The sequence below is a fragment of the Schistocerca nitens genome, chromosome 4 (genome assembly GCF_023898315.1).
Source record: "Schistocerca nitens isolate TAMUIC-IGC-003100 chromosome 4, iqSchNite1.1, whole genome shotgun sequence".
In the NCBI taxonomy this organism is placed as follows: domain Eukaryota; kingdom Metazoa; phylum Arthropoda; class Insecta; order Orthoptera; family Acrididae; genus Schistocerca; species Schistocerca nitens.
In genome coordinates, this window is record NC_064617.1 from 348,579,687 (window position 1) to 348,598,537 (window position 18,851).

An 18,851-nucleotide genomic window follows, 5' to 3' on the forward strand; every position below is an offset into this window, starting at 1 on the left:
CCCACACTGATGAGCAATACTCAAGTATAGGTCGAACGAGTGTTTTGTAAGCCACCTCCATTGTTGATGGACTATATTTTCTAAGGACTCTCCCAATGAAACTCAACCTGGCACCCGCCTTACCAACAATTAATTTTATATGATCATTTCACTTCAAATCGTTCCGCTCGCATACTCCCAGATATTTTACAGAAGTAACTGCTACCAGCGTTTGTTCTGCTATCATATAATCATACAATAACATAAGCTCACTGGGAATTTTACGTGTTTAAAATGAATAGGCACCCAAACTCCAAAGCAAACTTAATAAATTCGTTTCTCCCAGCAAGGAATATAAATAAAATCTGTCATCCAAAGAACGGGGTCGCATGTCAAAGCTGGTATCTCACGATCGTACCACAAGTAAGGACAGTTGCAACCTGACACAGCAACGAATGAGAGACACCGGCAGATACACACCCTCTTAGAGTTTCCGTACGCCACCGCTCCTGGAAGAGTACTTACATCTGCCACTGTGTCTAAAGAAAAAACTAACAGCGTCATCTGTTGATTCTTTGGTGCCTGCCGCTGTGGCCTTGCGGTTCTAGGCGCTGCAGTCCGGAACCGCGGGACTGCTACGGTCGAAGGTTCGAATCCTGCCTCGGGCACGGATGTGTGTGATGTCATTAGGTTAGTTAGGTTTAAGTAGTTCTAAGTTCTAGGGGACTAATGACCTCAGATGTTAAGTCCCATAGTGCTCAGGGCCATTTGAACCATTTTTGATTCTTTGGTGTACATCGAAACCAACAGTGCCATCAATTCGTTCTTTGCTGTACTGCGCCTTGATGATCAAACAGCTGAACTAATAAACTGAACAGACAGTTTTAGATAAACCTTTAAAATACTATATCTCTTTTTCTGTGTTCTGACTTTTAGGAAATATAGCCTGTACGTCTCCCAAAGCTACACTCAAGTTGTTTGTGAAAACCTCATCAAAATTCATCTAGTTGTCTCAGAGATCAACGTGTTCAAACAGACAGATAGAAAGGCACGTTTTTACAGTTTTATTGTTAGTTCAGTATAGATAGTCGTAGGAAAGTCAGATAGCCATTGTGAACAGTTTTGAAACTGGTTAATATCCGGCGAAAATAATTACAATTGCAATAAGATAAATTTAAATTATGAAATCACTTATATGAATAAGACAGAAAAGCATCAGTCAACAATATGTAAAGATTATGAAAATAGTGTTATGACGTACAGTATTTCCACGTCTAAAATATGTTATTCAACAAAATACACTTGACACTACTGATATATCCTACAGTTTAACCTCCACTAGAAAAAGATCAAACTGCTATCTTGGTACGACATTTGGTTCGAGGAAAAATGGAAGCCTAAATCAAATATTTAACGGCTAGATTATCTGTGTCATTGTTCTGCAACAGCACAAAACTCGAGTGGCTAAAATAATTGGCTAAGCAAGCAGTGCAGTATTAGTTGACACTTCTTCTTAGCTACAAATGAGGCTATATTACAGGTGGTACAAAAAAGAAATCACCTGACCAAGCACCATTTTAGGGGGAAAGAATGTTTCACTTTTAATCTTGGATTATTACTTTTGAATCTTGGATCTACCTCTGGTTTTGATTCACAGGTGTACAAAGGATACTTTCGAGGAACATTTACTGGTCGGAACTATGGTGCTAAGGCTCTGTAAGAAAGTTTGCACACTGTAGCTCCATAATCAACTACTAAATAATACCAGTTGCTGTTCCAAGTTACTCCACTAATGTCATATTTTCTGACCACTACTAACCATACCAAAAAAGGGGCAGTTGGGTAAGATTTTTAATACATTGTATGAGTCCAATTGCACATTTTCGTAGTAAGCAAGTATAACTTCGAAAAGCATCAAATAAGATACACTAACTTCACAAACATTGCTAGGTCAAAGATAATGATACATAAGGTTTCACAAAGATCTCTAATCACCAACAAAAATTCGAAGTTTCCAACAAAATAAAATCATCTGTTTAATCCACCAAAGTACTTAAATATTTTTCTACAACAGTGCAAAATGCATATAATTACTGTAGCTACTGTTGTAGTTTAGTTGTTCAATAACAGTAAAAAGCACACATGGTTTGCATATTGGTACTACTGATGTTAAAATTTGAACAGCAATTGCTATTCAGTAAAGTTCAATCTTTATACATTACTTTAATGAAACCAAAAATTGTTTATATTACTTATCAAAATACATAAAGATTTGTTCTACAGTATCACAAAACACACATGGAATTACTGATCAAACCTGCAGGGTAAAGTGCACTTATCAATGACAATAGTGTGAACTTTGTACCATACTTATTTATCAAAATACACATGGTTGCTTATTGGTGATACTGATCCAGCTTGACATAGAAGTGTACTTGTCAAAGGCAATACACTAATCGTTGTACCTGCTTGACATAGAAGTGTACTTGTCAAAGGCAATACACTTATCGTTGTACCACAGTTTCAGTAACAATTAGCTCCCAGGAAACTGTAAAAATTGTCCCTATAGTTTAACATTTTGTATTCGATTACTGGTAAGTATGAAATAAAATTGTAAAGAATTGTCCCATACATCTCCATTTTGTATTCAATTCCCCTTTTTCTAGATGTTCCAATGCAGTTTTTCTTAATTTTGTTTCTGTGACATCATATAAAATCTTTGATACAGTAGAAAAACTATGAACATCGATGTTACTTGTGGTAATGAGGGTCAGCTGACATAGTGAATACCTCTACCACAAATGCATGGTGGATACTATTGAGGTAACGAGGGTCAGTTTACATGGTTACTGACATTGACTTGATCATGGTGACTACTGTCACCCTGAACACATAGTCTAGTTAAAGGCAAGCAATAAACAATATTTGTTAAAACCACCTCAATGTAGTGATTTTATATTCAGCTACAGATAAGAGGCAAACAAACTGGCAACAGATTTCACACATTTTATATTCCACTACAGGTAAGCATCAAACACAATTGTAACAAATTTCCCTATTTTATATTCGGTAAGAGGTAAAGGTGAAATGAAGTTGTAGCATATTTCTCTTCACATCAGCTGATTCTGTACTGACTAAGCATACATGCACATCATAGCATAGCTCCCCTCTTTCATAATTATAACATCACTTCTGTTTATGCATGGTAAATTAAGAATATGTCTCACTTGTATGAGAGCTTTCTGAGTAAGTATACTTATTTTTTGCCATTTTATATTCGGTAAGAGGTAAAGGTGAAATGAAGTTGTACCATATTTCTCTACACATCAGCTGATTCTGTACTGACTAAGCATACATGCACATCTTAGCATCGCTCCCCTCTTTCATAATTATAACATCACTTCTGTTTATGCATGGTAAATTAAGAACATGTCTCAACTTGTATGAGAGCTTTCTGAGTAAGTATACTTATTTTTTGCCATGTTGACACAGTTACCCTATGACAAGGGGGAGGTGGATGTTGCAGGGGGCTGCATGTGAGTGATGTCAGACAGCTATGCTAAGATGTGTACACACCTGATTAGTCAGTAAATTCTCACAGGGATTGAGATAAGTTCTAAATTTAAGAGATGTAACTGGAAGTGATGTCATGATTATGTAAGAAAGGGGTTGAGCTAAGATGTATATGTATGCTTAGTCAGCAATGTCTCAGTTGATGTATGGGGCAATTTGTTAAGGTTTTGTTGGATGCTTATCTCTAACTGAATGTAAAATGGGACAGTTAACCATAATTTTGTTTGATGCTTATCTGTAGTGAATATAGCATGTGGCACTCTGTTATAATTTTGTTTGATGTAACTGAAAATAAAATGCAGGCAATTTGTTACAATGTAGTGATAGTTACCAGTATCCAAAAATAACATGGAGGTGTTTTTTATAATTTTATTTGATGCTTATCTGTAACCAAACATGAGATTGGGTAATTTGTCAGAATGTTGTTCGATGGTTATCTGTGACCAAATATAAAACTAGGAAATGTGCAGAAGTTTGTTACAATTTCAATTGACACTTTCCTGCAACAATCCATTGTCTGGGATAATGGTAGTCACTATGATTCAAATATGACAGACACTTTGTCACTGACCCTCATTACCCCAATAGTATTCATCATATGTTTGGGGTAATGGTAGGCATCATGACTGAGTTAGTTTCAGTCGCCATGTTAATTGTCTCTCGTTATCCCCAATAGCACTGGGGGTCACAAGAGACATTTTTACATTACCAAACATTTTATACGGTCTCATAGCAGCAAAACTAAGAAAAATGGCGTTTGACTCTACAGGAAAAATGAACTGAATACAAAATGGTAACATAAAATAGAAACTGATACAATTTCATTCTATACTTAGCTATAATTCAAAATAAATTGTCGATATATAGGGACAAGTTGTTACAGTTATCATGGGGGCTAGTAGTTACTTCAAGTGTTGCACAAGGACCAAAATGTTGTCATCGACAAGTCCAATTCATCCTGTAAGCTAGATTAACAGTACATGTAAGCAACCTATGTGTGTTTTGATAAAAGATGCATACTACCTTTTATATCTTCAAAGTGTGGTACAAAGTTTGAACTATTCTCATTGGCAAGTGCACTTTTTAACATGTAAGTTAGAATATTGGTGTGGTATATGTTTTATAATGTAGAACAAATGTTTATGAATTTTGATAAAAAATACAGATAATTTTGGGTTTCCTTAAAGTGTGGTATAGTGAAAGAAATATACTGGTTACCGAGAGTTAGTTCGGTAGTGCCAACTTGCAAGAAATGTGTATTTTTTTTTACTGTTATAGAATAACTAAGTTACAACAGTAGTGCCACATGCATTTTGCATTGTTGTAGAAAACATTTTTATTTAGATGAATGGTACAGATGATTTTATTTTGGTGCAAAGATTGAATTGTCCTTTTTTATTAGAGACCTGTGTTGAAATTTATGTATCATTACTTTTGACCAAGCAGTACTTACGAAGCCAACATATCTTATTTGATGTATTTTGAAGTTTTATGTGCATTTGTGAAAACATGCACTTTCAGTGATACACCACATTAAAAATCCCACCAGAATGCAGCATTTTCAGCATCGTTGATTATGTCCAATGTCAGCAAATGTGATATTGTGAAGTAACATGCTATGTAATTGGTAATGCTTAGTAGCTGATTATGGAGATACAATGTGAGCACTTTTTAGAGAGCCTTGGCGCTATACTTTCGATCAATAAATGTTGCAGCCCGTGTCAAAAGTTGGCTTTGTACTCCTGTGGAGCATAACCACAGGTAGATCTAAGATCAAAAGTAACAAAAGAAAGCTATATTTTTCTTGGTGCATTATGTTCTTTCTCTCTAAAATGGTGCTTGGTCAGGTAATGACAATTCCTCTTTTTTACCTACTATTACAAAGTCTCATTTATGACTAAGAAGAAGGCTCTGCAATTATTGAATTACCTGCTTAGCATGTTATTTTAAACACATGAGTTTTGTACTGTTGTACAACAATTTTACGTGCAGTGGTAGAGAGGTCGAGATTTGTTCATTTTATAGTTCAGATTAACCTGTGGAACAAATCGAAAATGGATATACTAAAGGTTATAGCTGCATTGTCAATATCTTCACATATTTTCAGCAAACAGTTTAGATGTGAAAATAGTATAGTTATAGTCGACATAAATGTTATCTCTTTTTGATAAATAGCAACCTTACATTTTATATTGGAAAATAACATTGTGACACTTAACATAAATATTGTGTTTGCTGACAAAGCTTCCATATTTTTGGTAATAAAACATACATTTAAGACATGGAAATAATGAAAGCTGCACCATTATCATGAATATCTTCACATAGTTTTGATAAATTATTCGGCTTATTTGGACACTTTTGAAGATGGCACCGGCTTTCGCAATTCAGGTCGTTCAAATACTTTTTTACATGGCTAAATTGGTGGCTCTGCGGCTAGATATTGATTGGCTGTTTCGTTTTAATGAGTGATAAAATATTGGCCTATGATTCGGAGATCTAAATATATGTGTTTTCTTAGAGGATCTGGGTTGGGTTGATCTGGGGAGGGGACCAAAGTCTGCCGTGCCCTTTCAAAGGAACCATCCTGGCATTTGCCTGAAGTGATTTAGGGAATTCACTGGAAACCTAAATCAGGATGGCCGGAAGCGGTATTGAACCGTCGCCCTCCCGAATGCGAGTCCAGTGTGATAACCACTGCGCCACCTCGCTCGGTTTAGAGGATCTCTGTCGGTTCATGAGCTTCAGCTTAAGATAGAGTTGAAAAAAATTGGCCTTATAATAAAATTCTGGGCTGTGTTGGAGAGATCTAAATATGTGTGTGTGTGTGTGATGGCTTAGAAGCAAGGTACATCAAAGGATCTGTAGACCAATTTACAATATCACGGAAAGTAAATGGGAACCAAGAACAAAAAAAGACCTGTAACAGTGGTTCTTAAAGCCACGCATTGGTCGAATATTAGATCAGAAGAGCCTACAGTGCTTTGACACCTTCTTTTGAACTGATAGATAACCCCTGCCCCCCACCCCCCCTCCTTACCGTTTCCTCCTTTCTCAACCTGCTGAAAAACGCCCAAAGGAATCTCCAAGGACGCAATGGAAGAATCGAGTATTACCAATCCTTAAACAAGTGGAACTAACGGCAGTGAAAGATGAAGTTAGAGACCGGCAATGATGGCCTACCCTCTGCAGTACACATCTTCTCTCTTGTGACTGTCTGACTTCCTTTTTTATTGTGTTCTCTGTAATTTGTTCAATTTTTATAGTGTGCTGTTTATTTCTTTTTTTAGTGTGGTTATTTCTTTTGTTTTCCTGCTGTACGCCTTAAAGGCTCATGAATGCAACAAATGATGATGATGATGGTTAACTTAGAAGTTCTATGATCAGCCTATTTCCAAGACAGGGACTGGCTTAGAAGAGGGGAGGTACTTGATGATGTCATGCATATGCCCTTGCATGTAGGTAACTCGCGTGTATGACTGCATGGATACGATAATACGCAAAGTAGAGACGCAGCTCAGGATCAAAAGTGTACTGGAATCGACATAGCTGTACTACTGGGGTGGCAACTGAATAACTGATGAGACTTGGCAAATCTTTGGTAGTAGCGTTCGGAAGAAATAAGTGTCAATGAAAGTTTGAGTGGGGCTTGGAAAACGCTCAAATAGCCTAATGGTAGAGGCGAATGCTCGGGATCTTCAGGAAAACGGAGTTTCTGTCCGGTTTGGCACTGATTTTCAGTGGTATCTATACATTTAGTATCCCGCAAATACAGCATATTTGACGATTTGCACGGGTGTAATTTTATGGCATCTTTTTTAGTGATTTCACTCACACAGAACCATTCATTTCACTTCATTCCATTTAATAAATTTTTATAAGCTGTTAGGGAAATTTTGAATTGTTAGGAACAGTCTGAACGTAGTATTGAGACTGCATTAAAAGCAACGACAAAAATATGGAACACCCTGACAACTGCATGATTAAATGTAAACGCAGATGCTAGCGAAGCCTGCAGGCTGCGCTGTTGTGTTTGTTCACAAACAGCACCTTTGCATTGCCCTCAATACGTTTCAAGGGGCAGTCGTTTTCAGAACACAGGGTGGACAGGCTCCGGGACATCCGGGAAATCGGAGAAATGCCCTTGAATTTTTTCATCCGGGAGAAAACCGGGAAAAATCCGGGAAGTTTTTAGAATTCCGGGAATTTTTCATTGTTTTAGACTTCAGATAAATTTTTGTAATTTTACTGGTAAGAAATGATAAACAGCAAAATGTGTCAAAGGCTTTAGGCCGAAGATTATGGAATACAACAATAAACTGCTGCCGACGAGCGTGACGTCACAACTGTTTATATTAAGTTCGTTTGAGCAATTGCCCGCGGGCTCATGCGCATGAGGAGTTGAGTTGCGTATGGGCAGTACCTTCTCCCGCCTCCGGCTACTTGAAGTGTGGGTGTTAGCTGTATCAGCAGTAGCAACAAGCAGCCAGATGCTACCTGGAAAAACTTTTCTGGCGCGCTGAAGCTGCCACACTGCCGCATGCGCATAGCAGTCTGAGTTCTAGTGGGGAGGGGGTTAGTATCCACGTAAGCCGAGTTTACGTTTAGTGATTTTGCTGTTAACTCTTCGTTTACACTTCTCACATCAAACGAAAACAAAACGGATTTCTGTCCTTGGAAGCTATCAAGTGAATTAAAATACATTCACATGATTACGGAAAGCTAACATAAATTATAAGTTTCAGTTTTCTGATTTTATTTTATATTCACGTTTTTGGCAGTCAATTGTCTTGCAGAACACTGACGTTATTTTTGTCGGCCTGCTAAATAAATGTCGCTTTTTTTTATCTTTTCCCCGAGGCAGTCAATTTAGTAGAAACGAAGTGTTTCATTCTGCACTATTGGCTAGTTTCAACTGATCACTGAATTTCAAGTGCACATTTTCATCGTCTGGCACATATGGCATTATGCCATAATAATGAACCAAACATGAGATAATACAGTACTAGTACTCCAAGAAAATTTCCGTCCCGAAAACAGCACTAATGTCTTAATATCAGTTTGGGACCTATTTCATTGTGATTCTGAACATATGAATGAGCACTTTAAGCCGAATTATGCATATTAGTATTGTATACAAAATTCCGATGCTCTTGGAGTATCCTATTTCTTTAATGACGTCATGTAAGATCTCTTAATACTTAATACGTACGAAAATATGGGCTTCCTACGTTATTGTAGCTGCCCACGCGTAGTAACGCCTATTTTCTGGCTTTCTCTGGCAACTGCTGAAACGAAGCTACTTCAAACAGATGGCGGGAAAATATTGCGAATGGTGCTTTGAAAAGCGTTAGCTTAAAAGTAAATTTTCTTTTACGCAAGATGAATTATGTTACGTGTGCGAATGTGCAATGAATTTTTTAAATCACAGGGCGTTTGGCTCTCATTTAAAACTTAACACATTGAGGACTAGCCACTTAGAAGAATTTCGAGCCCAGAAGACCAGACATTAACGTCATTATTTAAAATTTTACTGGTACATTTATGTGATGTAGCTTAAAAGTGTCACACGCGCAAAAAAGACCAATATTATATGTGAAAGCTTAGCTTTTCTTGTAGCTTCTTAATCTTCAAGACCAATATTATACCTGAAAGCTTAAGTTTTGTTGTAGCTACACTATGTACAGTAATTACAATCGTTAACTTTACTTATTTGTGTGTTCACACTACTTAACAGTGATGTTGCTATTGGCTGATTACGTCACGTGTCTTATGCTCTGAATATCTGCTGTCATTGGCTGGTGAGATCACGTGATATGAGCTATGACTAGTTTACAAAAGCGCTTTTCAGTCTCGATTTCAATGCTTCGGGAAGTAATGTGCTGTTTCGAATATATACTTTCGTAATATGAATACAAAAATATGCAGCGTATCGTAATATGAAAATACACTGCGTAAATGTTGCTGCTCATCACAAATCTTCCCAAAACTTTTCTTTGCCGAGTTTTTTCATTCTCTGAAGTTCCACGCTGGTGTATAAAACCTTTATCATTCAAAGGATTGATATTTTTACAGCTCCAAGAGAAAGTATAATGTCACTTATCATGAAAAAAGTGTATTTTTCACCTTGGAAGTAGCGTATTTTCACTTGGGAAAAAGTGCGTTTTTAACCGGTAAATCCGGGAAAAATTCCGGAACATTTTTTTTCTTGTCCGCGTATTGACCCTGGAACAGCATTCTGTGTAGTTGTGAGTGCATTATGTCGGAGCTAAGTGGATTCGAAGGTGGAAAAATTGTTGGTGCTAGAATGGCGGGTGCTTCCGTGACCAAAGCAGCCGAAGTGTTTAGTGTTTCAAGAGCCGCTATATCGAAGATTTACGCTGCACACAGGGAAAGCGGAAAAACTTCATCGGCTAGGTCACATCGCGGTTGAGTGTTTGTGTTGAGTGATCGTGATTAGACGGTCAGTGAAACGCATTGTGGTGTAAGAGAAGAGGATGACTGTTGCAAAATTCATTGCAGAACTGAATGTCGCACTCGTGAACGCTGTCAGCACCAAAGAACGCGGAGGGTGCTGCAGAAGCAGGGAATTTCAGGTCGAGCTGTAATTACAAAGACCACTCATCAGTGATGCAAACTCCCGTAAGTTGAACACACGACGCCGAAGTTGTAAAACCTGGACTAAGGTCCAATAGAAGAAACTCATTTAGTCTGATGCGTCATTTCGCAGTTTCCAACTTGTATCGAAGTTTACGTCCCAAGATCGAAACATGGCGGGGTTAGGTGATGAGTTGGGCAGCCATATCGTGGTATTCCATTGTTCTCATGGTCCCTTTGCATTGTCGCATTACTGTCTAGGATTATGTGACTGTTTTGGGCGATCAAGTCCATTGTGTGGTAGAATGTTTGCTCCCACATAGTGATGCTCTGTTCCAAGACGACAGTGCCCCTGTTCACACAGCTCTGATCGTCCAAAAGTGATATTTTAAGCACGAGGATGAATTGTCAAATCTCCCTGGCCTTCACAGATACCAGATGTCAGTATTATTAAGGCTTTGTGATCCACTTTGGGGACAAGGGTGCGTGATCACTAGACACCTCCATCACCGTTCACTGAACTTGTCATTATTTTACACAAAGTATGGTGTGAGATTCCGTTGAAAACCGTTCTGGACCTGTATTTATCCCTTCAGAGACGGCTAGAAGCTGTTTTAAATGCCAACCGCTTCCCTACACCGTATGGTTTCTGTGTTTCCATGTTCTTGCCCAACTCCCGTAGATAAGCTTACATGAAATGAGGTTAGGTAGCTGTACTTTGTAACCATTGTACTTGCAGGTATTTTTCGTCTCCATAGAGACACACAGTTTGTGAAACTCATTTTATAGTGACATCAAAATTTTCTTTACACTTACGCAATGTTTGTAAAATTTGGTGGCTGTCATCCTGAATAACGTACTAGTAGCTGAGACATAATGTTTTGTGAATTCAGGCTTTATCGGAGAATTTCAGTAATGAAATCATCTGCGGTTATAAGGCGAGTAATGTTATTATACACTCTCACAAATATGTGCTCACAGAACCACCATAAGAGACTAGGTTTCTCGAATAAGAAGCTTCCTAAGTTTCGAGCAGCTCATCTCTAATTTATTTTGTATTAAAAAGTTCAACAACATTTACATAACATCGAGAGTCTGCAAATTTATGCGGTTCAAGAATATTCTGGTATTAATGACGCTGTCGAACGAGCACAAATTGTGCATTTACGTGGATTAAATCAAGTGTTAATTATTATAGCTAATGAGCATGTTATTTGTGCAATGGGCGTAAATGCTATATCGAATGAAACGAGACTGCAGTCGATTCGGAATAACAAAAAAGTATCTGTAATTAAACCTATAAATACACTCACAGAAATGAATAGTATTTTACCATGAACATCTTGACCGAAAGCTATCAGACGGATACTGAAGTATTTCCCCGCCTGTAGTTTACTTTGATTATAATTTCATCTTTATACCAGCTGATTTTCAGTATTTTCACTACAGAAGAAGGCCATCCCTACATATGAAGAATGGCGTGGTTACATGATGACTACTGGGTGGGCCTGACGTTTCTGGTACTTATCAGTTAGCGACTGCAACACTAATCAGAAGACGTGCACGTGGAATTTATCGCCTTATATCGGATTTTGGGAAAGATCGAATCATTGTCGTGAGGGACATGGCATCAGATCACACCGACAGTTTGCTGTTCTGCAGGATAGCAGAATGAGTGCTGGACCACTGATGAGATACACTCAGGACAAGAGAGCAGCAAAGAGAATAGGCAAGGATCCTTCCAGAATGACCACACTGCGAGAAGATAGTACGATTATTCAAGTGCGTGTGACGAACAGTCGGATGTCAACAGGTGAAATGCGTGACAGTTTACCTGCCGAGTGTCACCACGAATTGTCGGGAACAATTTACCGGAAGCTGGATTGAGACTATAGGTTGGGCAGTTCGCATTTGAAAACGCGAAGTTGACCCCGCCCAGGCAGGAGGATTTCCCCTTTCCTCTTACATTGACGGAAAAAGTCGCAGCATCAAAAAATAATTAAAGTAGAGTAATGAAATTTAGGGAATACAGTTGCCTAGATAACGTATTTAAGTGATTAACATTGCAAGATCGCAGGTTAATTGAAGTGCGAGAAGCCATGTCAACTGCGGAATGTTGGTACATTAATAACTGGAGTAACCGCCATATTGTAGAACAAAAGCATGTACATGTGCACGGATTGTGTCGTAGAGGTGACGGATGGGATTTTGTGCGATAGAGTTCCGTACCCCGTTGCACTTGGACGGTCAATAAAGGCACGGTTAACGCTGTTTGTGGATGAGGCTGGAGTCATCGTCCAGTGATGTCCCATATGTGATCCAAGGCCCAGGCAACGTGTCGACATTCTGTAGAGCATGCTGCGTTAAAACAGCGGTATGTGGGCGAGCGTTATGCTGGAATGCTTTTCATTAATGGCAGCACAACAGACTGACGTGCAGTTTAGCAGTCAGGCTGCGTGGCGTGGGATAAGCACGAGAGTGCGCTTGCTATCATACGAAATCGTGCCTCTGATCATGACTCCGAGTGCACGTACAGTGTGTCTAGCACGTAGGAGGATTGGCTGCAGGTTCTCAACTGGTCCCTTTCTAACCAATACACTGCCATCACTGGCACCGTGGCACAACCAGCTTCATCAGAAATACTACAGACCTCCAGCCTGCCCTCCAATGAGCTCTCGCTTGACGCCACCAAAGTCACGAAGGCCTGTACAGGACCTGCAACATGCGGTCGTGCATTATCCTGCTCAAATGTTGGGTTTCCCAGGGATCGAATGAAGGGTAGAGCCACGGGTCGTAACACATCTGAAATGTAACGTCCACTGTTCAAAGTGCCGTCAGTGCGAACAAGAGGTGACCGAGACGTGTAACCAATGGCACCTCATACCATCATGCCGGGTGATACGCCAGTATGGCGATGACGAGTACACGCTTCCAATGTGCGTTCACCGCGATGTCGCCAAACACGGATGCGACCATCATGATGCTGTAAACAGAACCTGGATTCATCCTAAAAAATGACGTCTTGCAATTCGTGCACTCAGGTTCGTCGTTGAGTACACCATCGCAGGCGCTCTTGTCTGTGATGCAGCGTCAAGGGGAACCGCAGCCATGGTCCATGCTGCTGCAGACGTCGTCGAACTGTTCGTGCAGATGGTTATTGTCTTGCAAACGTCCCCATCTGTTGACACAGGGATCGAGACGTGGCTGCACGATCCGTTACAGCCATGCGGATAAGATTCCTGTCATCTCGACTTCTAGTGATAAGAGACCATTGGGATCCAGCACGGCGTTCCGTATTACCCTCCTGAACCCACCGAGTCCATATTCTGCTAACAGTCATTTGATCTCGACCAACGCGTGCAGCAATGTCGCGATACGATAAACCTCAATCGCGATAGGCTACAATTCGACCTTTATCAAAGGCGGAAACGTGATGGTACGTATTTCTCCTCCTTACATGAGGCATCACAACAGCGTTTCACCAGGCAATGCCGGTCAACTGCTGTTTGTGTATGAGAAATCGGTTGGAAACTTTCCTCGTGTCAGCACGTTGTAGGTTCTCGCCACCGGCGCCAACCTCGTGTGAATGCTCTGAAAAGCTAATCATTTGGATATCACAGCATCTTCTTCCTGTTGGTTAAATTTCGCGTCTGTAGCAAGCAAGTCATCTTCGTGGTGTAGCAATTTTAATGGCCTGTAGTGTAGTTGTGTCAGGTTACAGGTTTTCTGGTGTACCTAAAGAATGGGTCGTTACACGGGTCACACCAATAAACAAGAAGGGAAATCATTGTCATAGATTTGTAGCAGAGTTTTGGAATATACACTATGCACTGTGTTCCAAGATTGTGAAATACCTCAGAAGCGGCGTCTAATGAAATGATTTGTCTGTGCAGTATTGTCTCAACTGTACGACTAGATTCGTGATTTTCTGACAGAAAGGTTACAGCTCGTAGTAACTGACGAGAAATTATAAAGAGAAACCGAACAGCTGCTGTTCCTAATCTATATAAACGATAAAGGGGACGATCTGAGCAGCTCTCTTGGATTTTTTGTCGATGATGCCTTCCTTTACCTTTTAGTAAAGTCATCAGAAGATCGCAACGAATTGTAAAATAATTTTGACATGATATCTGAATGCAGCGAAAAGCGGCAACTGACCCTGAACAACAAATATGTGAGATCCTCCACGTGGGCATTAATAAAATAAATCTGTTAAATTTAGAATACACGACAAATCGCACAAGATTGCATGTTGTCTATTCAACTAAATGTTGTGAGGAAGAGGAACCCAAGATAGTGTTTTATTGGAAGGTAGAAGGTGTAAAGACACTGCCCTCACTACGGTTGCCCGCCCTCTTATGGAGTCCTGCTGCGCGGTATTGGGGATTTTCCAGATAAAGACGCTTTTTGTCGTGGTGAAATGTTTTTAGGAAGTTTCAATCGCGATTTTCCTCCTCCAACTTCCAAGGAGAAATGACCATCATGATAAAATAAGAGAAATCAGAGGCGCCACGGAAAAAATTAGGTGTTATTCGAAGTGGTTTTCGAGAATGGAACAGAGCTTTAGAATGGTTCTATCAACTTTATGCCGAATACTTATGTGTAAATTGCAGGCTAATCGTGTAGATGTAGAAGATCGGACAAGATAGGATGAAACGTAGGAACACATTATAGCAGCCATATTTGTAAAGAGGGTTGTCCAGAAAGTAAGTTTCGATCGGTCGCGAAATGGAAACCACAGTGAAAACCAAAAACGTTTTATTTGCAACAGTTAGGTACACCTTCCACCTACTTCTCTACATAGTTGCCGCTCCAACTTCGAGTTTTGTCGTAGTGTTGTATTAACTTTCCAATATCCTAATATCGTCGTCATAGAAAGCAGCCGCCTGTGCTTTCGGCCAGTTATCTGCACTGGTCTGCAGCTCGTTGTCCGTGGAAAAATTTTGTCTTCATATCCACCGGTTCTTGTGAGCAGAGATGAGACTCAGGGGTAGCCAATTACGGACTGTATTGTGGATAATCAAACACTTCTCATCGGAAACGCTGCAGGAGCATCTTCATTGCCCCTGCAGTGTGCGGCCGAGAATTGGCATTAAGAAGGAACTGCTCGAAAGTTGTGTTATGTGGGCTGCATGACACATGCGAAGTCTCTAACTGGGCCCTCATACTTGGCGGAAGATGCTATTCCCTACGCATCTTTGCATGCTCACTATTCACTCAAAACTGAAAAGGCTACGCGACACGATCGACGGGCATACTAGAGATACTGCCCAACATATTTGTGCAAAGCTTTTCCGGATTTTCCCACCGGTTTCCATTTCGCGACCGATCAGAACTTACTTTCTGGACTACCCTCGTATATACCAAGTAGAAACCGCCATGCTTACCTGTACTAGTGGAAGCAACTTAGGAGTTTCTGAAAGGCGTGAGCTGCACTTCCAGTTAGTCGAGGCCAGTAAATAGCCTTATTGTCGCCCTGCGTAGATATCTTCAGAGATAGTGGTGTTAGTGGAGTGGGTACACACGGAGCAGTTCGATGAGGAAGTACTCGGGCGGGATCCTGAGTGTGATGATCTGGCGGAGGGAGGTGAGGAGCTCTGCCGACTGGCGCCGTCCTGTCGCTGAAACATCCTCCTGACGCTGCCGCTCGACCGCCTCAGGAACCGGGCGACCAGTTGCACTGGCGATGCTGGTGGTTCGACATTGATGTAACTGCCGGAGCCAGTGCTCTGGCTGGAGCTCGGGCGACGAGGGTTCGGAGGTGGAGGCGGGGGCCACCAAGACGGGAAGGAGAGTCGCCGATCCGGGACGTTGGGCCTCCGTTGGATGACGGTCGTTTTGTCCATCTCCCAGACATCGTGGAAGATCCAGGTCGGATGACGCCGCACCAGGAACACGGCTATCCCCGCCGACAGAATCGTCACCACGATTGACCCGATGGCTGTGATACCCGCCGCGAAAGGTACGTCGCCGTTGGAGAGCCATGTTCGTTTGGTGTACTCTGCCATTGTCCTGTGCGGGTGGCAATTGTGGATGGATGTTCTCGTCTCTTCAGGTCGCAGAACGCAGATATTGTAGTCCACCTCAGGCTTGAGATTTTCCAAAACAACGGTGGGTGAGTTCAGAGGGCTTGTCTCGTAGCAGTCTGCGGTGTCCGCTTCCTTCCACACCATGAATCCACCAGCGACACTGTACGGCACTAAGATTTTGAGTGTACACTCGTCGATGTCGTGGATGAGAACCGAATCTTTTCTCCAGTCCTCCATCACATAGTGCTCCGAGAACTCTACGTGGTAGCATAGCTTCAGATCATCTGGCCGCTCATCTGGTAGCGGTGATGTTGGAATCTTAGCAGTGGTGAATGTAGAATCAGTTGCAGCATGTGTCGTGGTGGGGGCTTCGGAAGTGCTAAAGGGTGTAGAACTTTGTGATGAAGTTGTTGGGAGCTCGGAAGTATTGTCAGGTGTCGTGGTTGAGCTGTGATCGCTGGTTGAAAGTGGAGTGCTCTCATCATTAGCTGTCGGTCCAGTTTCCGCTGTCGCGCTTGCGGATGTCCCTATAGGTTCTGAGGTTACAGTTATTGAAGACTCTGTCGTTTCAGGGGCAGTTGACGGTGGCAATAACGTGGAGGATATAGCGCAAGATTCCTTCAGCTGGTCCAAGGCAGATGTCAGACTCCAGCCAGTGAAATGTTGTGGACTTGAACAAATTGGTCTATCTGCAATTGTACTGACATGTGGAAGGAGCCACAGAAGGGAACAGTCGCAGTTCCAGGGATTGCCTGCGAGATATATTTTAAAGTAAGCATGGTGATTTTCAAACGAGATTGACATATTTCTCAGTGTTGTTAATTTATTGTTATTCAGGGTCAACAGTTGACGATTCGTCGATGTCGGGAAGGTACCAACTAGCACATCCTCGATGCCAGACATCTCGAGGTTCAGGGTCGCCGCTGATACGGCGGTGACGCCGACGTCCTCGGGCCGCAGTGTGCCCAACTCGTTGAGTTTGAGGTCTACGATCGCTGTGGTGCCCGCGAACGCTGGGAGTATCTGCCTGTTGCTGCTGTATATTGTTCTCAATACTTGCAGGCTCCACAGCTTAGGAAGCACGTCTGTGACTTTCGGATCCACTTCCTGCAAAGCGTGGCAATCATCAAGAGACAGGGTCCCAACGTTGCGGAGTGGACGGAGTGCTGCTATCTGCAGTTTTTTTAAGGGGAGCCCACTCAAAATCAGCGTTTCCAGGTTGGCGAACTGCGAAGTATTGAAGGCGTCATCGTGGAAGACTTCGATCGGGCAGTTGCTGAGGGTCAGTGAACTGAGTGTCGCCCTCACATTCAGCCAGCCGGCTGCCAAGGTGCTGTTAGCAAATTCGACGTTACTGACCCCTAGTATCATGCTACTGGTGCAATCCTGCGAAATGACAACACATCACCTGAATTAAAAACATAAACTTGCTTCTTCAGCGCTATGAAATGTGTACGTGAGAAGCAATATTAGATAAAATACGCCTTTTGAACTGAATCAGCAATATAATGACAAGCATAGTGACTATTTCGACTGGGCTACTAGCAGCACGTCACGGCATTCATCAGCTAATGGAACGATCTCCAGTGTGAGGTGGTCAGGTTTGACATATGTCAAGTTACTCGTCTGTCACATTGTTATCTAGGAGACCAGAACGGTTTCAGGCGACCAGAGAGAACTGTTGTTTTTACGTTAAGTGATACCTTCTCTTCAACACTGTTTCGTTACCGAATTTAAATTTAGTAATAAGCGCAGAGTTTGCCAGTTCGTAACTGTTTGAAAAGTTGCTGGTTAAAATGCTTTTGAGTACAAATTTCGGATTTTGAAACTAATACGTTTGTCTCAAATTACACAATACGTATTCCAGGCATGAGCTCAAATATGGGGATTAACTGTCCAATAACGTACTGGTTGAGACCGTGTAATTCGTTCTTAGTGGAGAACAAGGTATGACTTGAGCACTAATATTAACTATTAATTAATTAAAATTTTGATATTAGGAAGCTACGGGAGGAATTACTTTTATTTATGTTTTAAGTTGTATATTTTCCTCACTTCGATTCAGCTTCAGACCCGATGCCTTGTTTGCGATACATTCAGGCGCACTAACACACGATGTAGTGATTAATTGGTCGGGGCTAAAAGGGATTACGCTAGATCCTGATCTCAGTGTTTGGATTTATTCACATGGGTGACTTGCAGACAAGCTGCCTCGCTGTGTCCGTGATCCCATTATACATTACTTAGCGTAATTACTTGTTTACAGGCTACGAACACGTACAGGTATCGACTTTCGAGGTCGAAGTGTCACGAATGCTATGTCAGTGATAATAGTTGTGGCGTCTGGGATTGTCGTTGAAAGGCAGCTGTTGAACGTGTCGCTTTCTCCTCAGTGATCCCTCAACAACAGACATGGGGGCATTATATGACTGAATAGTACGATAGGTTAGCATCCACAGCGCCGGCGGTCTTGGTTTGCACTGAATTTAGGTTGTTGAATGCCTACATCACTTCAAAGTGGCGTATGATGATTAGTATTTCATTTTGGCCTGTGTTGAGGTTCACCGTCATTAATTTGTGAGTTGAAGGGGTGACTGCCTCATGTTATATTTAAGGGGGGGTGGGTTAGGAAGTCAAACGGGCCGACTTGGAGCAGGAGAGGCACCACAGGAC

General features: G+C 41.4%; 1 protein-coding gene across 1 annotated transcript in view; it reads right to left on the minus strand.

Annotated features, from left to right (window-relative positions):
* LOC126252304 (leucine-rich repeat and fibronectin type-III domain-containing protein 5-like) overlaps positions 1-18,851 on the minus strand; it is a 304,418-nt gene that overhangs the window by 106,879 nt on the left and 178,688 nt on the right. Inside the window, exon 4 of the mRNA XM_049953186.1 lies at positions 15,537-17,564. Coding sequence (XP_049809143.1) covers positions 15,615-17,564 — 1,950 coding nt within the window. The 3' untranslated portion in view covers positions 15,537-15,614. The remainder of the gene's footprint in view (positions 1-15,536; positions 17,565-18,851) is intronic.